The sequence below is a fragment of the Coenobita brevimanus genome, chromosome 85, assembly GCF_032717465.1.
Source record: "Coenobita brevimanus isolate Jiangsu-jjx chromosome 85, ASM3271746v2, whole genome shotgun sequence".
Lineage (NCBI taxonomy): Eukaryota > Metazoa > Arthropoda > Malacostraca > Decapoda > Coenobitidae > Coenobita > Coenobita brevimanus.
The window spans coordinates 10271162-10298024 of record NC_137038.1 but is presented as its reverse complement, the minus strand read 5'-3'; the positions used below and the strand labels follow the sequence as shown (position 1 = coordinate 10298024).

At 44.2% G+C, this 26863-nt stretch overlaps 1 protein-coding gene across 1 annotated transcript in view; it reads right to left on the bottom strand.

The window, feature by feature from the left end:
• The window catches only part of PEK (pancreatic eIF-2alpha kinase), a 131646-nt gene that overhangs the window by 61948 nt on the left and 42835 nt on the right, over positions 1 to 26863 (bottom strand). Inside the window, exons 6-10 of the mRNA XM_080280576.1 lie at positions 25485 to 25608; positions 24863 to 24867; positions 22256 to 22388; positions 21664 to 21840; positions 16840 to 16993 (exon numbers count right to left, since the gene is read on the bottom strand). Coding sequence (XP_080136702.1) covers positions 16840 to 16993; positions 21664 to 21840; positions 22256 to 22388; positions 24863 to 24867; positions 25485 to 25608 — 593 coding nt within the window. The remainder of the gene's footprint in view (positions 1 to 16839; positions 16994 to 21663; positions 21841 to 22255; positions 22389 to 24862; positions 24868 to 25484; positions 25609 to 26863) is intronic.

Sequence of the window (26863 nt, the reverse complement as noted above, 5' to 3'; positions counted from 1 at the left end):
CTGGCGTTACACTTGCACCCAATCGGCTTGCGCAGGCCGATTACACTTGGTTCACAGACTACACACACATCCAAAGCCACTCCAACACTACAATACACTAACAATCACTTCTCGTCCTACATACAATCTCTACCAGACAGCCTAAGCCACTTGGTAGAGATACAGTGGCTGTATCGTCCCAGCTTCGGGGGATAGGCCGGTTCTGCAGTGGACACTCAAACAGCTGATGATATATAAACATGTATACATTATATATATATATATATATATATACATATATATATATATATATATATATACAGTAGTCCCTCCAATATCCGACGTAATAGAGCCAAAGGCATGTCCGGATAGTGATCCTGTCCAGATATTGGGCTCCAGCCTCCTGGACTTGTACTTATGGACCCTAACTCAGAAAAACACCCATACAACTCCTTCTGGACATGCATAGCACCTATTTAAGACCCAAGTCACACCAATAAGGGACATAAAAGACTGAAATAAATGCAAAAGAAGCATAAAATGAGGTTTTTGAGGTAGGTTTATACAATATTAAACATTCTGGGTACTTACAACAAGTCCCTGGCTCCTGGACTGGTAGTTATGGGCCCTAACCTAGCCTAACTCAGAAAAACACCTCCCTAGTGCACATACATAGCACCTAAGACACTATTCACACCAATAAGGGACATAAAAGAGTGAAATGAGGTGTTAGAGGTAAGTATGGAAAAAACAGTACAGTACAATATGAAACATTCTGGGTACTTACAGCAAGTCCCTGCCCATCTCCATGTATAACCCGCCTCCTCTCAGACTCTGACAGTAAGAAGGATTTCCTGAAGCACTTGCAGTACACTGTTCATGAAGTCTTGCACAGAACTTAGTCACTTGCACTCAGAATTCCATTCTATTAACACTGCACACTCATGTCTTACTTGCGCTCCATTGTACCTTAATGAAATAAGTGTTGCACTCTGCACTTTAAGTCTTTCCACTCTTAAAACCATTTTCTAAACAAAACACACTTGTTAATTTATGTTTCAGTTACAGTCCATTAAATTTTTGTCTTTTCACTCACAACTCTAAATCCTTAACACAATGAACTGTTTTTTTCACTGCACAACACTGTAAATTCCCGTGTGGTCTAGTTGAGAAGTTCTTGGCGTCTAATCACTGTCAGAGTCTGAGAGTAGCACATGCAGGTGACCTAGGGGTGCGTCGCTGGGTCGTGGTGATGGCGTACCCATTGCAGACGACTCTGAAGAGAGGCGCAAACTCACGAGTGGTGACTCCACCGTGCCTGATGTGCTGGGCTGTGGCTCGGAGGATGAGGGCCTGTCTTGGGGAGGCAATGGAGTGGAGCCAGGGCTGGGCACAGCGGGGGTCACGGGCCTGAAAAAGCTGTCAATCGTTGACTGACGCAAGGAATGACGATTTGGATGATTAACCCCTAAAACGCGGCTGTGTACGCGCGATCCCCCCCCTGTGGCGGGGTTGTAGCGGGGTCTGAGTACCTGTGGAAAAATATTAGCCAAAAATCATAGATTAACCCTAGAGCATTAAAATTTTTAAGGCATATATTACTTACATTCAGCTATCTCCTGAGCCACATGTTGAGCCTTCGTTGACTACCCAAGGACTTGTGAAGACTTGCAAAGTTGGGTAACAAAGTCTTCACTCTCACACCTCCAGAAACCCGGTTTTCTTTCTACCACAGCCTCAGTCTGTCACAGTACACTTTATACAACAACGTACAGGTTGTTTGGAATCCGTATTTGTAAATAAGAACTGAAAATAAGGCTAAAATGGATGGAGCGCACGGCCGACATGCAGCGCGGTGGCGATCTTCCCGTCAATATTGTCACATTTGCCTTTTCTCGGCAAAAAACACGTATACTCCTTTTTTTCCATCATAGGACTTCGCAAACGTTTGCCTGTCACTATTACGGTAATAAAAATCAATGTCACTGCCAGTATTGTGGACTGGGAATGAGGAAGACCACCGCGGCGCAAGTTTATTCAGCCTTACGGCAGGCACTTTATTCTCGCTCCTGTCGGCCACTCGCACTTCATTTCTATCGCTCACTTTCACTGTATCTTTTTTTTTTTGCCTTATTCATCAGTGTCACTGTCCAGTGTTATAAAAATAATATTTTATACACAAAAAACTTTTACTTTCAGAACATAGAATAGGAAAATATGCTTTTATCTTTTTACACTGGAGTGACTGTCACTCGCAATACTTATATGATTACTATGTACAATTATTTACAACAAAAAACACTGTAACTGTCAGTGCTTTTACAAGTACATACACTAATTTACACTCATCAGGCTGTCACTGTCAGCACGTAAAAGAAAACTAAACAATATTATCACTGTCACTCTCAGTATTTTTCCCAATATTTTTACCCTTATTTTCAAAATCTACTTAGGCTGTGGTAGTCGAAAAAACACGGGTAAGCACAGAGGGGAACTTTGCACTCTTTGCACTGCAAGGAGGTGCGCCTAAAAGTTCTTTCCTGCCTGGTAGTGTGGCTGCACACATGACACCTCCTCAGTGCTTTCCCCCTCTTTGCAGTGGCTGGCAGTGGCTCCAGGCGGTGTCGCTGAAGGTAGGCCATACACTGTAGGCGGTCTGGAGGTGTGTGAGGGTGGCGTTTGGGACCTGTTGAAAGCACCTGGCCATAACGCTGAAGCAGCTGGTAGACACAAGTCTTGGAGAATCTTCTGAGAGAGTAGTTGGCTGGCTTCCTGTTCTTGATTTTATACAGGATGAAGGCATTCAACATGCACATGTCAATCAAGTGCAAGAACACCTTCCTGTACCAACGACGATTTTTCCTCAGACAGTCAATCTCTCCAATCATCATATCCGACTTGTCCACCAGCCGCATATTGACGTTATAGTCAATTACAGCATCAGGCTTCATCACAGGCTCGCCAGTCCTTCTGTCGACCTTCCCTGTTGCCAGCATTTCACCCTTGTGTACTGTGGTGAGCATGTTCACGACTCTCTTATCATGCCACCTGATCGCAAGCATCTTGTCAGATTTCTTCAGGTGCACGTCTCCCCGCTTTGACTTTTCAGCCTCTGGGAAGGCAGGGTAATGTGCCCTGTTACTTCTGACAGTGCCACAGGAGCCGACGCCGTGTTCAGAAAGGTACTTGGCGAGTTTTGGAGCTGTATAATAATTGTCCGTATACAGGACATGATTCTCGCCAAAGTACTTTTCCAAAAGCACTTTCACCACAGAACCAGAGAATCCAAGGGGGTCAGTCTTATCCAAGTCGACATTGCTGGCGGTGTAGATGACAAAGTCAAGGATGAACCCCGTCTTGCAGTCGCACAGCACGAAAAACTTGATTCCAAAGCGGTGGCGTTTGCTTGGAATGTACTGGACGAACCGAAGACGGCCCCTGAACAATACCAAAGACTCGTCAATCACGACTTTCTTGAAAGGGCGCAAGAACCTCGTAAACTTATCTTTGATCATGTTCAGGATTCCCCTCACTTTCCATAATGGGTCAGTTTGGGAAGGCTCATCATTATTCGCGAAGTGAAGATAAGTCATCAGCTGCCTAAAACGATCGCGGCTCATGTATTTATTGAATATTGGTGTTGGGCACAGCTCGTCGGAACCCCAGTACTCTTCCAACTTATGCTTCCAGTTGTGCGGCATAAGCAACATCAAGGCAATAAATACAAAAAGCTCGCGGATCGTCAAAGGCACCCATGATGCCATCCGCGACGTGGATGGCGTCGCAGCCTCACCTTCTTCTTCGCGAATTGGCGCACATTGCCCCTCGTACCTGTTGGTCTCGGTACAGATGTGCTCCATAACCTCGTCGTCAAGGAAGGCCAACAGGTAGTCAACACATTCACCATCGTCGTCCACAGGGAAGTCAGCCTGAAGTCCACACTCACTTTCGTCAAAGGGCAGATCTTCAGGCACAAAATCTGATCCCTCTGACCACACAAAAGCATCTAAAGTTCCCTGCCTAGGCTGGGAGGTGCTTGGGGCGGCGGGGGTTGAGGCAGGTCGTGTGGGAGTGGGTGAGGCAGGCTGGGCAATAGTAGGTAAGGGAGAGGTTATCCCAGGCCGTGTTGGTGTTGTGGTGGTGGTGGTGGTGGTGGTTGGAGGGAGATTATCGCTTGGGTCAAGGTCACCCGCGGTGGCGTGACTCCTGAGTTGCCTAGTGGGAGTTAGCCTAGGGGACTTAACTTTACTCACACGAACACTAGGCCTAAGATAACCTCTCATACCTAACATTGCTCGTCTACTTCCCTTTCTCGGTGGTGATGGAGACTCCGATGACTCAGGAGACAGGACAGCAGACGAGGAGGACGAGAGAAGAGGGCTGGGAGAACGTGGCGGGCTTGCGGTGGTGTGGCGTGGCGTAGTGGACAATGGCGGTGCACTGCTGTCTCCGCTCCTCTTCCTTTTCTCTCCCTTTCCATATTCGAGCCCCCTTTTCACCGGGGCCTTCCCTGTAGAGGTGCTGGGCACAGTCACAGTTTCCTCGGGCACAGAAATCATCACTTCCGGGGCTGAATCAGCACTCGATTGTGTCTCTGATTCAGCCAGGCTAGACAAAACACCCACGTCACTGCCGTAGTCCATAGAGGCTTTCAACAGTTCAGATGCTATGGCCGAGTCACTTAGCCCCTTGGTAGTCACTTGTAAAGTTTTGAAGGGCGTAGAGGTAACAAAACCCTTTTTTGGAGGGCTAGAAGGCACGGAACTAGAAGAGCTAGAGCCTGACATGGTGTCACCGTGGCAGATTTGCGTGGACTGACGCTAATCTGGGGCAAACCGCGCGAAAAAATGACAGTGTGACAACTGGGGAAACAAGCGTTTCCCAATAGCAAAAAGTGCTTGCGAGATGACGGCGCAGATTGACACGTATCAGCCATCCGCGCGTTGCCATATCGCACGACGAGGGAGGGCCGCGCATCGGTGCGTCCGTGGGTAAAAAAAATGAGACTTGGCAACAACCGAGGTCAGTAGTACAAAGGTCAAGTGTGCTAAAAGTAGCTCACGGGTGGCGGGACTGAGAGACAATACCAGCTTGAGCCTGCTTGCCCGCGGTTATTCAAAATTAACTCAAATCGCAAACGCGACGACCCGCCGTCTTGCCCTTTGGGCCGACCGTCGCAAAAGCGACGATCCGCGTTTTAGGGGTTAATGATGCGCTGCCTGAAAGCGCGCACTTCCTCCACAAGTCCCAAGGGCCCCATCTCCCTGTCGCAGTCCAGGTGCTCCAGGTAATCCAGAACGAACTCTAGGTGTTCCCGGAGTGCACTCAGCTTGGGGATGGCTGGAGTAGTGTCACGCTGAGAGGAGTCCGCATCATCATCGCCATCCTCATCGGAATCTTCAAGCTGGGTACTGACACCTGCAACTGAAGAAGCGATCTCGATATCAGACATGGTCTGATACCCAGGATCGCCCTCGTCGTCATCCAACTACTACGCACTTCGTCCACATCAACATCGTTGCCATGCGCACGTAGATGTGCATGGAAGTCATCCATGTCAAAACCTAGGAAATCGTGCTCCACATCCGTTCTGAGAAGCAGACGAGACCAACCATTTTCTAGAGTCTTGACAGGGATTTCCTTCTATGCACTGGTCCAGTTGTAGATTGCAGACTTGATGTTGTAGCGGTGAAGGTTTTCCAAAGTCCGCTGGCCTCGCGTGTCCCGTCCCCCCCTGCGCTCGTCCTCGTCCTCGAAAACAACCATCACCTCGTCCAGGAACTTCCGCTGGTACAGCCTCTTCGTTGCCACGATCACGCCTTGGTCCATTGGTTGGATGAGAGCAGTAGTATTAGGTGGCGGAAACATGCACCTAATGCGCCCATTCTCAGCCACCAACTCCTTGTCGCATGGGTGGGCAGGTGCATTGTCGAGGAGAAGGAGGGCCTTTACCTGGTCGCGTGGGATTCCCAGTTTCTCCGTCTGGTAATGGATGACCTCCTTGACGAAATGGCGGTGGAACCAGTCTTTGAAGATCTGGGCTGTGAACCATGCCTTCAAGGAATGGTGCCAGACGACGGGAAGGACATCCATCACCCCACGAAGACACTGAGGCTGCTCTGCACGGCCAACAATAATGGGCTTGAGCCGGTGCATGCCACAACACAAAGCAGATATCCGTTGCTTGCAGTCAGGCACACACTTCTCCGTCTCCTCAGCTAGAGTGTTCGTAGGCAAAGAACGATAGAATAAGCCAGTTTTGTCAGTGTTGTAGACTTGACCGAGAGTTAGGCCCTACCTGTCGATCAAGCCCTTCACCTTGTGCCGAAACTCGTCAACTCCATCCTCGTTGGCGTCCAAAGCTTCGCCATGAGCCTTATGGTTGGTAAGGCCATGTCGTAACTTGAACGCGAAGAGCCAACCTTCGGATGCCTTGAAGTCTAGGGCAACATGAAGCCTTGCAAACTTCTCAGCAGCAGCCTTCAGCTCCGTGCCACGCACCACCACACAAGCAGCACGTTGATGTCGATACCAAATCAACGTAGAGCGGTCGACTTCTGCATACTTGGGAGTTTACATCGCCTTCCTCTCCCTGTTGCGTTTGCTTTTCGACGAGAAGTCAGCCGTGTACTGCATGAGTTTGTCATGGGACCTCTTGATATCAAACAAAGTAGACCGGGCCAGGTTGAATTCACGGAGGATATGTGAGGTAAACCATCCTGCATCCACCTTGTCCAATATCTCCCTCTTTTTCTCCAGAGTCAAAACCACTCTCTTCCTCTTCTCAGGCGGCGGGGCCATCATCACACACACGAAGGAGAGGCACGAGAGCAGCAGGAGAGCCTGCAGCAGGTAAGGCACCACCACAAAAGCGAGCACGTGGGCAGCCATGACGATGAGTGTGCACACACAACAAGAAACGGGCGGTAAGTAGGGAGGATGTAGGGGCGCTCTAGTGGATGTCGGCGGAACAACGCACCAAAACACAGCTCGCCCGCGCCGCGCGTGCCAACTTTAAATTACGGGCGGGAAAAAGTTGGATTTTTTTTTTATTTCTTGCGGTTTTTGGCCCATTTTGGGAATACTGGCTCCTGGGACGAAAATGTCCGGTTATTGGGGATGTCCGGAAAATGGGCGTCCGGATATTGGAGGGATTACTTATATATATATATATATATAAATAAAGTACCCTCGCATCCAACACGGTAATATTGTCATGCATGGGTCACGTGTTGGACCAAAAACGTGTTGGACTAACAATAGAGCTTATGGGGAAAAATGAATTATGTCAGCAACCCTAGGAAAAGTCACCCTAAATACCTACCATATACCTATACATATATTGGTACTATTGTAATTATAATAAATGGTACTATGCTATGGATGATAACTAACCTTTTAGGATAGTGTTGGTGGGCTTGCTGGGAATGGAAGGTGGTATCCAAGGCCGTAGGTAGTCCTACTGGGTCCCCGGAGGATGGCTGCTCGCGTCACTAGCAAGTAATGGCTGTTGCTCCTCCTCAACCTCCCTCATAAATCCTTCAAAATCACACTCAGAATCACTATCTTCGTCCACAGCCATGGAAGGTCCTGCTTCTGCCTGTCCTAGCACTCTGTAATCCTCGGCAAAGGGCATGCTTCTCACACTGTTGCCAGAGCCCCGTCTCGTGACTGCAGAAAGTGATCGCTGTCGCTGCCTTGGTAGAGAATAAGGAGAAGCAACTTTGTTTATAAACTGGTACACACGCCGATGAGAAGGGTTTCAAAACGATTGATATTTATTCTAAAATATTAATATGTATTCAGTGTCAGGCTAAATGTTCAGTGCTGTAGTACGATACATTCTCTGTCGAGTCGCCTGGGTTTTGGTCACACTGTTTTGCCTGTCGTATCCTCGGCAGGAATCTATCCAGATGAATTCCAAATGCCCGTGGTATCGTCGGCAATTTTACCACGTTACCGTTCCGATTTACCATCGTATCCTCGGCAAACCTGGTATGAAGTGCCGTGTGATAGCCTTCAGCTGCCGGGATCTTGTCTTGGTTTTTTATTATGGTCCTCACGTTGGCTTCATTCATGTCGTAGGCCTTGGCAATGTCAACTTTCCTCTCCCCTTTCTTCTTCCTCTCGATGCTTTCTAGCTTGGTGGCCTGAGAGAGGTGCCGACGCTTCTTGGGGTTCTCAGAAGGCTTCCTAGGCATCGTGAGCAGGGTAAAATGCAGTAACAAGGGCAGAAAATGCAGCAAGAAAAAAGCACCTTCCAATGCAAATTATGCGACTGAGTGGCGCTGTGGCGGGAGAAATTTAAACAAAACATCACGTGACAGCTGAAGCGTTTTTAATTGGGGGCATCACGATCACGTCACGATAGCAGGCGGGGAAGGCTACTTGATCAGAAGTTTTCATTGGCTATCATCATCATGGGAATGTCCAGTATGACCTTGTTGGACCGGGGGTGATCGTGCTAGAGGTGAACTCTGTGGATTTTGCCCACTTCTTGGAGCTCTGTGTGTGTTATGCTAACACACTCGTGTTGCAGTAATTAAATCGTATTAAATAATATTAATTATTTGCTCTCCGTGCTGGACGTGAATCGTGCTGGACTAATGCGTGTTGGACGCGAGGGTACTGTATATATATATATGTATATATATATATATATATATATATATATATATATATATATATATATATCTATATATATATATATATATCTATATCTATCTATCTATATATCTATATATATATATATATATATATATATATACAGTACACCCTCATTATCGACGGGGGATAGGTACCTAAGATACCCGTCGATGCCTAAAACTGTCGATACCGATTTTCGTCTGGTCAGGTACCCTTTATTTATATATTTTAATATCCCTTCAATCACTCGTATGTAATATGGAATTTAGTTTTAGTGTTTCTTAGAAATAAATTAGTTAGGCAATTGAAAAACTGAATATCATAATAAAACTACTTATATTAAGTAAAGAATTATGGAAAAAATAGCATAATCTCTGATGTTGATGCATAGTGGTCGTACACTGGACCTCAACTTGTAATGGCTGCTGTATCATCACTTCTCTCTCCACTTACACCTCACTTCATCTAAAAATAAAAGGCGAAACCAGCAGTTGTAGCCATCCATATGTTTACATAACCGAGTGTGTAAAAAAAAAAAAAAAAACGAAAGCAGCAGTGGTGGTCATTCATACGTTCTAATAACTGAGAGTGTGGGGCAAGTGTTACGTTAGATCAGCTGTTCGCACCGATCTTCACAACACACGCCAGTACTGCTAGCTCATACCAGAGAGACCACGCTCTCCTATTTACTTTCATTCTCAAGAGCTTCCTTTCATTCTTGATATTCCATTTCTCCCAGACCTAAATTTTCACAACTGTATGGCAGTTTATGCTATCAAAGATGAATCTTAGCCTAGCTTTCGCTAGGATCTTCTTTTAGGAAAATTCAACTCTCCTTATGCTCGTATATTTCATATTTAATCTCTGCCTAACTTTTGCAAGAAATATCCTTTATTGACAAAAAATCCAACTCGTCTTTAACATTATAACAAATGATACAGGAGCATGGGTTTTATCATATGTCCTTCTGCATTACCACACAACAGCACAGACACACGATCTTTTGCTGCTTTAAAGCCTGGCGCACTTTTCTCCTCCTTCGAAATGTACGTTCTTTTAGGCATTTTCTTCCACCACAGGCGTGTTTCGTCCGCATTAAACACTTGTTCATGCCTGTACCCTTTCTCCCTTATAAGTTCAGCAAAGTCACGTGGGTACGATTCTCCTGCTATCTGATCTGCTGAAGCTGCTACACCAGTCATCCTAATGTTATGTAGGCCATACCTTTTCTTAAAATTCTCGAACCAGCCCTTGCTGGCTGCAAATTTCTTTTCCCTAGAAGCACCAACATTACTAGGCCTATCACCATCGTCATTACTTTCATCACCATCATCACTATTTTCACCTGCCTCACTTTCATCACTATTATCTTCACCAACACCACTGCTTTCACCAGCAAACCGAGTGTAGAGTTGTTTTGCTTTGTTTCTGATGAACTGGGAGTCTAGCGGCACGTGTCGACGGTTTAAGTCCTCAATCCAAATATTCAGTGCCTTTTCCACCTTCACCAAGGCATCATCTCTCACATGCATCGTTACTTTAGCCGATCCTGGTGTGCACGAAGCCAGAGCATCTTTAATGTTTTTTTCTCTCCATTTTATGCCACGAACACTGGACTCATTCATGCCATACTCGCGACCAACCGCTGCATAGCTCATTCAACTTCTAAGTTTTTGTAATATTTCGTTCTTTACTTCCAAGGTAAGTACTTTCCTTGCTCTCTTAGCTGCCTTATTTCCAGTTAGAGTGTTACAAGGGCGCTTCGGAGCCTTGATGATCGCGAAAGCACGATAGATGTGGCCGAACACGATATGAGAACAACAGACAAACGTGTACTGATGCTGTTGTTTGCTGGGTCGGCGGGAACATGCTGCGAGCAGCCAGAGACACCTGGAAGGATGGCGCGCAAACTTGCTAGGAGGTGCCAATACAATTCTTTATTTTTTTATTTTTTTAATTATAATAATTTAACTCCCAGGAGACAAAAAAACTGTCGATAATCAAATCCATCAATAAAAAAAACGTCGATAATGAGAGTGTACTGTATATGTATATATTATATACAGTAATCACTCTAATATCCGGACGCCCAATAACCGAACATCCCCACTAACCGAACCTTATCGTCCTGGGATCAAACATTCCCAAAATGGTCCGAAAATCCAAAAAAATTGGAAAAAAAATCGATTTTTTGCCGTCCGTAATTTGAACTTGCCGCGCGCGCCGCGTGAGAGCATTGTTTTGGTTCGTCATTCCTCCGACGTCCGATAGAGCGCCGCTGCATCCTCCCCACTTCCCGCCTGTCTCTCACCGCGACAAGACCTACGCTCTTCGCCATGGCTGCCCACGTGCTCGCTTTTGTGGTGGTGCCGTACTTGCTGCAAGGCCTCCTGCTGCTCTCTGCCCTACTCTTAGTGTGTGTGATGATGGCCCCGCCTCCTGAGAAAAGGAAGAGAGTGGTGTTGACGCTGGAGAAGAAACAGGAGATATTGGAGAAGGTTGATGCGGGTTGGTCTTCCTCTCGCATTCTCCGCGAGTTCAACCTGGCCCGGTCGACTTTGTTCGATATCAAGCGTTCCCGAGACAAGCTCATGCAGTACACGGCTGACTTCTCGTCGAGAAGCAAACGCAACGTGGAGAGGAAGGTTATGTTTACCCCCAAGTATGCAGAGATCGACCGCTCCACGTTGATTTGGTATCGACAGCAACGTGCAGCTGCTGTGATGGTACGTGGAACGGAGCTGAAGGCTGCTGCTGAGAAGTTTGCAAGGCTTCACGACGCCCTAGACTTCAAGGCATCCGAGGGTTGGCTCTTCGCGTTCAAGTTGCGACATGGCCTTACTAACCGTAAAGCACATGGCGAAGCATTGGACGCTAACGAGGATGGAGTGGACGAGTTTCGGCACATGGTGAAAGGCTTGATCGACAGGGAGGGCCTCACTCTCGGTCAAGTCTATAACGCTGACGAAACTGGCCTATTCTATCGCTCGGTGCCAACGAACACTCTCGCCGATGAGACGGAGAAGCGTGTACCTGGCCGCAAGCTTTCTAAGGAACGGATATCTGCTTTGTGTTGTGCCAATGCTAACGGCATGCACCGGCTTAAGCCCGTTATTGTTGGCCGTGCAAAGCAGCCTCGGTGCCTTCGTGGGGTGATGGATGTCCTTCCTGTCGTATGGTACCATTCTTTGAAAGCATGGTTCACAGCTGTGATTTTCAAAGACTGGTTTCACCATCACTTCGTCAAGGAGGTCATACATTACCAGACGAAGACACTGGGAATTCCTCGCGACCAGGTAAAGGCTCTCCTTCTCATCGACAATGCACCTGCCCACCCGTGCGACAAGGACTTGGTTGCTGAGAATGGCTACCTAATACGACTGCTCTCATTCAACCAATGGACCAAGGAGTGATCGTGGCAACAAAGCGCCTGTACCGTCGGAAGTTCCTGGACGAGGTGATGGTGGTTCTCGAGGACGAGGACGAGCGCAGGGAAGGATGTGACACTCGAGGCAAGCGGACTTTGGAAAACCTTCGCCGCTACAACATCAAGTCTGCGCTGTACAACTGGGCTAGTGCATGGAAGGAAGTCCCTGTGAAAACTCTTGAAAATGGTTGGTCTCGTCTGCTTCTCGGAACAGATGTGGAGTACGATTTCCTAGGGTTTGACGTGGATGACTTCCATGCACGGCTACATACGCATGGCGACGATGTTGATGTGGACGATGTTCGTGAGTGGTTGGACGACGACGAGGGCGATCCTGGGTATCAGACGTTGTCTGATATCGAGATCGCGTCTTCGGTTGCTGGTGTCAGTCCCGAACTTGAAGATTCCGACGACGAAGGCGATGATGATGCAGACTCCGCCCAGCAGGACACTACTCCAGCCATCCCCAAGCTGAGCGCACTCCAGGAACATCTAGAGTTCGTCCTAGACTACCTGGAACACCCGGACTGCGACAGGGAGATGGGGCCCTTGGGACTCGTGGAGGAAGTGCGTGCTTTCCGGCAGCGCATCATCAATCGCCAGAATCGTCGGTCCTTGCGTCAGTCAACGATTGACAGTTTTTTCAGGCCCGTGACCCCCACTGTGCCAAGCCCTGGTTCCACTCCGTTGCCTCCCCAAGACAGGCCCTCATGCTCCGAGCCACAGCCCAGCACATCAGCTACAGTGGAGTCACCGCTCGACGTGAGTTTGCGGCTGTCTTCAGAGTCTTCTGTAGTCGGTACGCCATCACCACTACCCACCGATGCACCCCTTGGACGCCTGCCAGTGATACTCTCGGGCTCTGACAGTGAATAAACAGCAAGAACTTCTCCACTAGACCACACGGGAATTTTGAGTGTTGTGCAGTGAAAAAAACGGTGTGTTGTGTTAAGGTTTTCAAGTTGGGAGAAAAGACTAAGTAGAAAAGAAATTTAACGTAACTAACCTTCTTTGTTTTGGCTTTGGAAACTTAAAAATACTTGGGAAAAGTTAATGTGCAACACTTAAATTTAATGGAACATTATTTGGACTAAAGTGAACACTGTGAAAAGAACGGACTTCTGTGTGTTATTGACTAAGTTCAGTGCAAGACTTCAGGAAGAGTGTAGTGCAAGTGCTTCAGGAAATCGTTCTTACTGTCAGAGTCCGAGAGGAGGCGGTTATTCATCGAGGTGACCAGGGACTTGCTGTAAGTAGCCAAAATGTTTCATGTACTATTTCCCATACTATATTTACCAGAATGTTTCATATTGTATTTTTTCCCATACTATACTTACCAGAAAGTGTCATACTGTACTTCTTTCCATACTAAACTTACCTCATGCATGTGCAGTAGGAATGTGTTTTTTAAGAGTTCGGTTAGGTTCGGTTGGGTTAGGTTCGGTTAGAGTCCATAAGTACCAGAATGTTTATTAATGTATGAACATACTTCTAAACCGACATTTTATGTTTCTATTGCATTTATTTCAGTCATTTATGTGCCTTATTGGTGTGATTTGGGTGTTAAATAGGTGCTATGCATGTCCGGAGGGAGTTGTATAGGTGTTTCTCTGTGTTAGGGTCCGTAAGTACAAGTCCATAAGCTGGGGCCCAATATCCGGACAAAACCAATATCCAAACCTACCGATGGCTCTATTGATCCGGATATTGGAGGGGTTACTGTATATATATATATATATATATATATATAATGTATATATTATATATATACAGGGTGTAACGCGACGTATGACAAAAACTTACACCAATGATCTATCATGTAATTCTGAGTATATTTTGTTCTATAAACATATGCTCTCTGCGACCCCAGTTCAGTACCCAGCATTCACCTGTTTTGTGTAAAAGCTCGTCTCTTGCATGTACCATTGGGTGAGAGCTTCGCAGGGCGACTGGAGACGAGTATTATTAGCTTATACTGTACTATACATAAAAATCCCATATCCTATCAGTACACACGAGTTTTAAGAAGAAACTTTACGTAGTCTATTGATTCTTTAACATCAAGTCATGCATTCATGCAATTCTTTTGCACATATCGACTGTAATTAAGGATTAAATTCAAATTTTATGGCTTGCATGGGAGTAGGGAGGGAGGGAGGACAGGCTGGTGTGTTGTGCCAGTTATGTAATATTTGCTTTGTAGGATGTTGCTACCAGCATTATCATAACACCCACAGCTCATTCAGTGAAAGAACATTACCGTACTGAGTGACTAGCATCACTGTAAGTCAGGAGTAATATTATTATTCATAACAATTTTTCTGCTGCAAGTAAACGTGGCACCTTTTTTTTCATATGCTTACGTGAGAACAGTGATACAGGATTGCCAATGTAACGACTATGTTGCTAGACCTATTTTCTTGCTTCTACTTGCGGCGCTAACATCTGGCAACATGATATCTAGCTACATTCTGGATATTTTTGCCATTTTTAGGTGATATTCTAGAGATTTTATCGTATTTTCTAGCGATGTTTTGCAGTGTTTATTATCTAGCGACATTCTAGCAAGTTTTCAGGACTAAACTAGCGAGACTGATGATAAAGACTTGGCAACCCTGCGTCCACTGTCATTTGAACGGGAGCATTTGCAGGGGAGGCACATACTTTAAATACTGTTGTCTGCGTTCTGTTGTTCACCGGGTTCAGCTTCACATGTTCATGAAACAGCATGCCACGTACGTACAGCAATGAAGAATATGCAGATATCGTGTATTTTTTTACGGATTCTGCGATGATGTGCTGCAGAGAGGAACACAGGTGGAGATACCCAATGGCGCCACGTTTACTTGCAGCAGAAAAATTGTGATTATTAAAATTCTTCCTGACTTAAAGTGAGACTAATCTCCCTTTAGAATAACGTTTTTTCACTAAATGAGCTGTGGGTGTTATGATAATGCTGGTAGCAACATCCTACAAAACAAATATTACATAACTGGCACAACACATCAGCCTGTCCTCCCTCCCTCCCTACTCCCATGCAAGCCATAAAATTTGAATTTAATCCTTAATTATGGTCGATATGTGCAAAAGAATTGCATGAATGCATGACTTGATGTTAAAGAATCAATAGACTACGTAAAGTTTCTTCTTAAAACTCGTGTGTACTGATAGGATATGGGATTTTTATGTATAGTACAGTATAAGCTAATAATACTCGTCTCCCGTCGCCCTGCGAAGCTCTCACCCAATGGCACATGCAAGAGACGAGCTTTTACACAAAACAGGCGAATGCTGGGTACTGAACTGGGGTCGCAGAGAGCATATGTTTATAGAACAAAATATACTCAGAATTACATGATAGATCATTGGTGTAAGTTTTTGTCATACGTCGCGTTACACCCTGTATATATATATATATATATATATATATATATATATATATATATATATATATGTTATATATATATATATATATATATATATATATATATATATATATATATATATATATATATATTACATATATATATATATATATATATATATATATATATATATATATATATATATATATATATATATATATATATATATATATATATATATATATATATATATATATATACACACTGTATATTTTCCATCTAGCAAGTTACCTATACCATAACCTCACCTCTGGATAATACAGTTACCAAACACCCTGATCCCTGTGAGACATAATCATGTATCTCAGGAACCATTAAAAGCTATCTCCTTACAAATTACTTCTGCATGTTACATCACCACCTCCAACCCAACCTCTTTTTCCCACCTAAGACAGGTATGAGGTACTCTTTTCATGCAGACCTACTTTGCCTGTATGGTACAGTATCTTAACCTGCCGCGTGCCAGTGCCGTTTTAAAACGGTCTGACATAATTCCGCAGCCAGTGCCAGTGCTGTTTTAAAACGGTTTAAAATAAAAAACTTCACTGTGACCGCATTTTTCAAGATTCGCGGGAAAAAACTGGCAGGCATGTATGGTAACTGTTCCTCTACCATCCTCCAGGCTGTCAAGGCCATACACTCACTCGCTCCCCCCCTCACGCTTGTTCTGCTTCACTCTGCCTGTGTGCCTCAACCAGTGCTGTACATAATGAAGACATTTTGTAAATATTTTCATGTAAATGTGAGTTGTAAATATTTTCTTGTAAGTGTAAGGACTATATAGTGAAGTCAAGTTGTAAATACCTTCTTGTAAGTGCCAGGGCTGTACATAATGAAGTTAGGTGGTACCTATCTTCAAGTAAGTGTAAGATAATGCATTCACAGTGAGAAAGACATGCAAATTGTGATAGATGCTGAAGTAATAAGTAATAAGAAAAGTGTACTGAACATTGCTATACCTTCCCAGCATAAATACCTGAGTATACCTTACATAGAAAATGGCTTTCTCACATATGTGGTGAGCGTGAGAGAGCGGCTATACCTGTACACGAGTATGCAGGACTCAGTAAAATTCATTTCAGAGCCTCGATGAGCATTTTAATGGTGAAATTTGTTGTTTCCACATCAAAATCTATCATTTTGGGGAAAAAAAAAAAAAAAAAAAGTCGAAAAATGGCCAGGACGGGTGACCCATAGGGCTAAAAATAGCCGGCATGCGGTGGGTTAATAGCATCATATATATATAAAAGACTCTTCAAAGGACATTTACACAAATCAAATGATAAGGATAAGATTCTAGGGAGTCTCCTGAGCTGACAAGAGTATGGGCATATAAAAAAGTAAGTCCTAGCAAAAACTTACCCAATATGGAAGCAGATGTGGATTATTTGGTCAGTCACTTCATCTATGATAGTTTTCTCCTCCCCTTCTCCCTCCAAGCCCTCTCTGGGTCGCTCCCATGGTCGACTCATGTTCATACCCATGCTTGGATCAGCATACAAGTAGTATCCATTGTCTGCAACATAATATAAAGTTAAAGGCATGACTGTAATCTACTTCACAATGACAATTAAAAAACCAGTGAACAATGAATTTGAAAACCCAGTACTGTAATGTGATCTCTCTAACCCATGAAACTTTCAGAATATCACTGCAAGTTTCATATTTCTTCAAATGAAAAGTGTAGTGATATTACTGTTCATGTGTACATCTATGTAAGGATGAAGCATAATCCCACAGTAACCCCTCTGAGGTGTTGGGGCCTAGGGCTACACTTACATAGGTCAAAAGATTTATGGAGAGGTGACCAATCTACTTCTAAGCAACTTTACATGACTGAAACACCTCCAGCTGCCTCTTAGGAACTTGAGAAGAAGCACACAGCACCTGACAAAGTCTACAGCACTTCCAACTGCTTGGCTAATCTTTTCTCACAAATTCCAAAAGTATTCTAAGACTAGTGTCTTTTACAGAATATATCTACCAGCCAACAGACACAAACAATTTTACTCAGGCTAATGTCCAATGATTTAATGCTGCAGAGGTAAAGGGTATAATACCACTGCATCATAAAGATTCAGGAAAAAATACATTAAGCAGAACAGTACTAGTATATCTAAAAAAATGTCTACCCTGTATGTATATCCAGATACCATACTCTAAATATCAATCCTGTATCTACCATATATCCAGATGGCTTACTCTAAATATCAACCCTGCATGTATATCCAGGAGCCTTACTCTAAAATTATAACATATCAAAGAAGTATCACTTTCAACTTTTCTACAATTATATCTATATTTGCTGAGCAACAACACCAGTGTTACTTTCCACACCAGTACTTCCTCAAGATAATCTCCATGGTGCAAGCACTGTACCTACTATATGGTACCAATAATGAAAACATACTACCCAAACAAACATTTACAGTGTATGTAATAACAACCCAATTCTCATGAACAGTGCATTCTGCAACTAGAGATCTCACAGCTCTACTTTCTGCAAGTTTCACACTATGATGCAAAATTTCATTATCTACATAATGATTTACTTTAAGTACTCTGAATATGTGTAGTCTGCAATGTGATAAGAAGTACTCATTGAACTACAATTGGCTTCAGCCATCTGGAAATGGACATACTGGTGTAATGTGTCTGTTGCTACCATCATTACCTCTATTTCCAAGACCCAGAGTGTCATCAAGGAGCAGGGAAGCGGTGAGCATGCACTGACTCACTGTGTGATGATCAGGAGGTATGGCAGTTTATTAAACGAAGTGATAACACTGCATTTAGCTGTTTCAAAGTAGATGTTACCATTATTTTACTGTATTGTAACCTGGCCTTCCCAAATGTTAAGTGGAATAGTAAAGAAAAGTAAGTTTCACTGAAACTTCAAATATCATCTTTATATCTCACTGTATCTCTGAAAGATATTAACTCAGAACTGGAAAAGTATATGGTTGGATACTTTTTACCAGAATCAGAGAGAGCTGGGGAAGCACAAGGAGGTTTTAGAAAGGGAAGAGGTTGTGTAGATCAGACATTCATCCTAAGGTCTTTAGTGGAATGGTTTCTAGAGAAGGGAAGGAAGTTGTATGGCCTTCATGGATTTGAAGAAAGTATATGAGAGAGAGTGGACAGACAAAGAATGTGGAAAATGTTTAAAACATATGGAGTAAATGGGTAGCTGGTGAATGTCGTGAAGAGTGTGTATGAGGGCGCTAGGGCTGCAGTTCATGCAGCTGATGAACTGGGTGAATTTTACTACATGAATGCTGGATTGCAACAGGGACATGTCAGGTCTCCATGTTCAATCTGTATAAGGATGGAATTATAAAAGAGATTTATGGTAGGGCAGTGGATGTTTGAGCGACCATAATGAGACAGGGCAGCACTTGGAAACTTCCTATTCTGTTGTTTGCAGATGATGCTGTACTGTTAAGTGAAGGTAAAGGGGAACTGCATGGCTTGATGAATGAATATGGAAGTGAAGCTTGGACATTGTTGAAAGGACACAAGTTAAGAGTGAGAGCAGTGGAAATGAGTTATTTAAGAGGGGCCTGTGGAGTCACATGGAGAGACAGGCTGACGAATGAGGAAATAAAGAAGCGTTGTGAAGTGGATGTGGATGTGATAGGAAGCGTTATGAGGAACACACTGAGGTGGTTTGGCCATGAGGAGAGGATGGAGGGTGAAAGACTGACGAAGAGAGTGTATGTGAGTGAGGTGGAGGGGGGAAGAGGGAGGGGGAGGCCGAGGATGAGATGGACGGATGGGGTGGAGAGGTATATGAGAGAGGGGGGTGTGAGTTGGGAGCAGGGCAGTGAAATGGCGGGAGACAGGGCAACTTGGAGGCGATTTGTTTGTGGCCACCCCGAACGGGAATGAGGCGTCTGGCAGTAGATAGTAGATAGTGTAAGAAATGGAATCTAAAGGTGAATGTAGGGAACAGTAAAGCTGTGGTCTTTAAGGGAAATGAAGACAATGAATACACAGTGAAGCTGGATGGTGGGAAACGGAAAATGTATGTGCATTTCAGTATTTGGGTAGGGTCACCATTAAGGATGGAAGTTTAGAGGATGAGGTGCTTGAAATGGTACAAGAAGGAAAAAAAAGTTGCTGGTTCTTTGAAAGCAGTGATAAGAAACTGGGAAGTGAGCGTTAGAAGAAAAAAATTTACTGCATGACAGTATTATGATACCAACTCTAAATTATGGAAGCAAAGCTTAGACCCTGATGGAAAGACACAAGTTAAGAGTGAGTGCAATGGATATGAGTTATCTGAGAGTAACCTATAGTGTTACATGGAGAGACAGACTGACAAATGAGGAAGTGACAGAATGCTGTGATGTGGATGTGGATGAGATAGAAACCGTTAAGAGAAGCATACTGAGGTGGTTCGGCCAAGTGAGAGAGTAATGAGCAGAGTGTACATGAGTGAGGTGGAGGGGAGGGGGAGGGAGGGGGAGTCCAAGGACGAGAGGGAGGGATGGACTGGAGGTATATGAGGTACAGTACCCTCGTGTCCAACACACGTTTGTCCAGCATGATTCGCGTCCAGCACGGAGAGCAAAAAATTAGTATAATTTAATATGATTTAATTACTGTAACACGGGTGTGTTAGCATAACACAGACGGAGCTCTGAGAATTGGGCAAAATCTGCAGAGTTTGCCTCTAGCACGATCATCACCGGTCCAACACAGTCATACTGGACGTTCCTGTGATGCTGACAGCCAATCAAAACTTCCGATCAAGTAGCTTCCCCTGCCCGCTAACGTGACGTGACCGTGATGTCACCCAATTAAAAACGCTTCGGCTCTCACGTGATGTTTTGTTTAAATTTCTCCCGCCACAGTGCCACTCAGTCGCATAATTTGCACTGGACGGTGCTTTTTTCTCGCTGCATTTTCTGCCCTTGCATTTTACCCTGCTCACAATGCCTAGGAAGCCTTCTGAGAACCCCAAGAAGAGGTGGCACCTCCCTCAGGCCACCAAGCTAGAAATCATCAAGAGGAAGAAGAAGGGGGAGAGGAATTTTGAAGGATTTATGAGGAACGTTGAAGAGCAGCAGCAGCCATTACCCGTTGGTGATGCCAGCAGCCATCCTCTGGGGACCCAGTAAGACTACCTACAGCCTCGGATACCACCTTCCATTCCCAGCAAGCCCACCAACACTATCCTAAAAGGTTTGTTATCATTCACAGTATAGTACCATTTATTATAATTACAGTAGTACCAATATATATATAGGTATATGGTAGGTATTTAGGGTGACTTTTCCTAGGGCTGCTGACATAATTCATTTTTCCCCATATGCTCTGTTGTTTGTTCATCACATTTTTGGTCCAACACGGGACCCGTGCATTACAATATTACCGTGTTGGACGTGAGGGCACTGTACATGGGGGGGGGGGGAATAGGGGGAGGTTAGCATAATGTAGGGGACAGGGAGACATGGAGGCAATTTGTCTGTGGCCACCCCTTACAGGATTAAGGCATCTGACTACAGATACATAGACAGATATCTGGTTATAACATTAATAACATTATTTAAATACTATCTATCTATCTATATACCTAGGCTGCTTCCCCCAAGGAAAGGGAGGTAGCTGAGACAGGACGACACACTCCCCATTTACTTATCCATTCAAACACATTCATTTGCATCTTGGCCCCAGAGGGAAGAACGGACAGATCCTCACCACACCACACCACACAAGGGTCAACTGCGCAATGCAATCAGTGACATCTGCAGCAGGGCCCGACAGAAGAGCTGGTTTACCCCTACCACATCATAACAGACCCATCCCCTTACCCGCACCTGACCTGACTAGCTGATCAGACCAAATGCGGGAGAATATCCCCTCAGGGCTGCGTCATCATTTATTCATTCACAGTTTCTCTCCATTTATTTCTGTCACGCACAGCCACTCTTCCTTGCTCAACAGACATCCCTCTTGCATCCAGCGCTCTCTTCACACTGTCCATCCATCCTATTCGTGGTCTTCCTCTCAGCCTTACACCTCTCACATCAGATCTAGTTATCTTTTTCACCAATCGCTCATTTTTAAATACACAACTCCAAAAACATATCTAGCACAGCTGCTACAATTCAGTTCCATGTAAGTATTTTTACTGAAACTCTTTAACTTGATGTGCAAGTAAGAAATGCCATTACTCACCAAAGGGATAGTCAGCCTGATGCATTACAGTAAGTGCTGTATCTCTCTCTTCAGGTGTGTACTCTAGCAAGGGGTGGCGAGGGCGTGGGGGGGTGTGGTGCATGATTGGGGTGCGAGAGGGAGCTGTAGCAAGGTAAGGACGCCACTCCACCCTTGGGAAGCGAACCTCTCGGCTTACTTCACTGTCTGGGTCTGTGGGCAGGATGAAGTCAGGCAGGTGAATTTCTTACATACTAATATCTTATACCTTCATCATGTTCGTCATCTTAACCTAAAATTCCCCACAATCACATGTAGTGGGGATATCCTGATGATGGTTCTTTGATCTAACTGGGAACAGCATTTTTCTTTTCTACTATGGATGAAATACATCAAGAAAAAAAAGATTCACTGGACTGCTACAACCAGATTTCATTACTTCATTCCTGCAGCTGTTGGGAGGTAATTAGTTGGTTATGTCACTTGGTTTGGCTTACAGTCCACATAAAACATCAGCTAAATTATGGACAACCCCAATATGAGGATCCCTTTACAAGGAAGCATGGCACTGACTGACTAATATTTCAGTTATAACCCCCCCCCCATGCCATACCCTGAGAGGCAGTGTCAGCAGTGAAGACTCTGGTGGCATGGGTGACTCTGTGCTGCATGTGGCCGCTCTGCTGGATGTACAGCTGCTTCTGATGCACACCCACATAAAGGGCAGGCTGTTCACTGTCCTCCCCCTGCCACCACATTGTACAGGTATATTTTAGACACTGGACAATACAGTGAGTCTTTATTATATTGTGTCCTTTAACCCTTAGCCAGTTGCAGCAGTTGCTAAAAAAAAAAAAAAAAAGATTTACGCCAGGTATCCCCCAAAGGGCTAAGGCGTTGCCACTGGGTATAGGACTTTGGATTGGAGAGTGTAGCATTTTATGACCGGATGCCCTTCCTGATGTCTACCAATGACCTTTGGGTGGATTCGATCCTCCGGCCCATCGGTCAGGATGGAGCGCTCTAACCCACTGAGTCACTACTACTACCAGCAGTTGCTGAGAAGCACCTAATAAAAAAAAAATCATCTTTATACTGATGCCCCTGACAATAGGATTGGAACATAGTTACACTGCATTATGTAAGGTTTTAACATAATCTATACATAGACACTACTGCACATAAGGTTGTAACACAATCTACTGTATTTATAGACCCTACTGCAATGTGGAATAGTTGCTATATTTCATTCAGATAGCAAAAAGGGTGTTGCAAACATCTAGTTGGTGGAGTGGTATGAGTAGATTGTAAGCTTCTTTACTATGCCTAGTAAAATGACCAAACCTAAAAAGGTATACATCTCCCCAACATTAGTTTCCTTCCACATCAGATCTCTACTCTTTCTCATCATTTTCCCTTTCCTTCTCTTTTCTTCATGACCTTGGCTGCATATTTGTGTCTCTCACTATATGTTCAATTATATCCCTGTCTACAAGACATAAAAATCTCCAGTGGGTCCTCATGATTTTGCAAAACTAGTTTGAACCCTGTGTCTCCAGCAAATGGCAATCGTTCTCTACTAACTGGAGAATGACTCAACCACCCAACTGGAGCACTGTCGTCATCTGCCCTCAACTTCTGCACTTGACAGATTATCATCTGACTCCACTGCAATCTCAAACTGTGATTCATCATTACTATCATTGTCATTACCATCATATCTGATGCAGAATCACTAGTAATATCATCAATAAAATCATCAACCAAACCCTGATTTAGAATGAGTTGTATCTCATTATCAATAGTGTTCCTCCTTGTGTGGGACGTGATTATGTCTGCAATATCCAAATATATATGAAAAAAATAGAAACTGAGGTCTACAGGAGAAACAAAGGAGTGTTGTGTCCCCTCTAAGAGCTGGGAACAGACTGACTGAGTCACTGAGTCAGCCACATTATATAAGCCACCTGCTACCCTTATGTCGCCAGTGAGGGATATTTGAGGCTCTAGGGCACTTAAACATTGCTGACTAAATGTAGCCACTGCTAGGATTTTCAGAGGACAATTTAGGGGAAGCATCTATATATAGTCTCCCTGCAATTTTTCAGTAGAATCTACACAGTCTATATATAGTTCTGCCACTCGCTAAGGATTAAAACCATAGTTGTTGTTGTTAAGCAACCCGTCTGTCTTGCTAAGTAGACCCATCAATCATAGGCAAGTAACCACTCCTGAAGGCCTGTCTCATGCAGTGAACCAATTTTTCCTTGCAATGAACAGTACCTCGCTACAGCAAGGCAAAGGGAAAAATGTAGAGGCGTGGTTCCTGATGCTGCATTTGCATCTCACCACCCAGTTAACATGGGTGACATAGTAGACTCCACATTACCTGAATATATGATTATATGGTTACCACCCAGCATTATAAATGGTCTCCTGGATTAACCCTCCTCAGGCAGACCTACAGTTTCACTTACAACTTAGGTACACCTGTGTCTGTCAGACCCAGCTTTAAAAAAATGCTGTAGTGTCACACATGTTTTATAAATTGAATTCCTGAATATCCTACAATGTATAGGTCTTATCAGTTACAAAACTAAGTGAATAAGTTTTAATTCATTGAACTCCACACATTTTTTTTAAAATTATGAAAAAAAAAAAAAAAAATGCCAAACTAAATTTTTTTTTTTTTACCATACATGAAAACAAAGAACACTATAAGCCTAGCACTTGTGTCACAACATGAGGGATGGAGGACCTTCATTATAGGCATAGCGGATCCCACACAACATAAAATCAACTTGCAAACTCATAGTGAAAAATTCTCCCCCCTCCTCAGGTACACCTGGGTCTTACAGACTCGACGTGCAATTCTGAGTGACATATGGTATTGCAAAAACACAGAGAAACGCGAAAGTAACCCCCCTACACCCTGCATGGCACAAAAGTTAGGAAGCTATTGAGATGGGGAGGGATCCCAGGTATCTGTAAGTTACTGAACTATACCACTGAAAAAACTGCCCGGGTCTGTCAGACCCGGGTGTACCTGAGAAGGGTTAAAGGACACCATTAGGCTTGTCACGCAGTGTAGAGCCATCTGATGTGGAAAGAAGAGTACCTGTAATAAAAAGTGACAGGAAGGATGAGAGAAAATAAGAAGAGAGGAGGGAAAACACAGAAAAAGAACGATACAAGTGAAGGGAGAAGAAGGCAGCATTACATCAACTAAGTGGATGATAGTCGCCACCACCTACCACATTAAAGCCATAATAAATTACAGAAGAATTGCCTATTAAAGTTTCTCATTTACGTATCTCCAGTACCAGTTGTGTGAAAAAAGTTGGGATATTTGGCAACATAACAATGACCAATAACTAGGACTTCTTGTACAAACAGAAAACTGGTCTGCAAGCCTAGTGGGAAAGCATTATGGATGAGTGGTTAGAGTAATGAACTTTGCAATGCACATGTCCAGTACAGTGGATACAAGGCCCAGTCTATTCACCTTAATTATTACATATTTATAGATTATGTTCTGAGTCTGATTTAATTCCTATCTCTCCAATCATCACTTTACCCTTAGGTTTTCTAACAAAGGCTATATAATACAATCAACATGACAAAATACAACTGGTGGACCCAATTTTGTTCACCAGGGACATAACCAGTTTTGTAGCTCATACACTACATTGCAATAAAAAGGAGGGGTGGAAGGTGGGCTGGGAATGCCATTTCTTTCTGATATATTTCCACGGAGATTATACAATACAAGCACCTGATACACATCACACAAAAGTTCTGAAAATAAGAGATAATCCCACCAAGAGATATTATGTGTGTACTAACCTGTGTGGGTGGACGGTCCTGGCTGGGTGAAAGTGCAGGTATGTTTGAAGTGCTGAACAGGTCTACCTCTTCCACACTGCCCCTCACCACCTTCCATGCACCCACCACTGGGGATGCTAGCTGAGGGACACAAGGATATATTGTATGTAGTCCTTTCATCCACCAGCACTATCCCATCAGGAGTAGAGGGGCCCAAGGCTATATAACCAGTCCAGACACTTGAGGTGAGTGACCAGTTGCTTGCCGAAAGCATGTTACATGAGCAACAAACATCAACCAACCCTTCAAAGTAGGCCTACATGGGTTACATCTGGCTGAAGCACCTTCTGTCACTATATCACCTGGTATCTAAAAAACTGTTTGAAGGCAACTGGGTAAATGCACTACATTATTCTATCTATCTATCTATTGCCAGACGCCTCAAACCCATTTGGGGTGGCCACAAACAAATCGCCTCAACGTCGCCCTGTCCCCCGCCATTTCACTGCCCTGCTCCCAACTCACACCCCCCTCTCTCATATACCTCTCCACCCCATCCCTCCATCTCATCCTCGGCTTCCCCCTCCCTCTTCCCCCCTCCACCTCACTCACATACACTCTCTTCGTCAGTCTCTCACCCTCCATCCTCTCCACATGGCCAAACCACCTCAGTGTGTTCCTCATAATGCTTCCTATCACATCCAAATCCACATCACAACGCTCCTTTGTATCCTCATTCGTCAGCCTGTCTCTCCATGTGACTCCACAGGCTCCTCTTAAATAACTCATTTCCACTGCTCTCACTCTTGACTTGTGTCATTTCAGCAACGTCCAAGCTTCACTTCTATACGTTAGAGTTGGTATCACAATACTGTCATGTAGTAACTTTTTCACTTCCATGCTCACTTCTCTGTTTCTTATCACTGCTTTCAAGAAACCAGCAACCTTTCTTCCCTGCTGTACCCTTTCAAGCACTTCACCCTCCAAACCTCCATCCTTACTTATCACACTACCCAAGTACCTAAACGTACTCACATTTTCCAATTCCTCACCATCCAACCTCGTTGTACATTCACTAACTTCATCTCTCTCAAAGACCATCACTTTACTCTTCCCTACATTCACCTTTAGATTCCGTTTCTTACACACTCTCCCAAACTCATCCACCAAGCCTTGCAGCTCTCCTTCGTCTTCACTCAACAACACAGTATCATCTGCAAACAACAGTACAGGGAGTTTCCAAACACTACCCTCGCTCACCAGGGCCACTCCAACATCCAATACCCTACCTTGTACCTCTTTTATTACTCCATCCATGTACAGATTGAACAACCATGGAGGCATGACACATTGCTGTTTCAACCCAACCTTCAAAGAGAAAAATTCACTCAGTTCA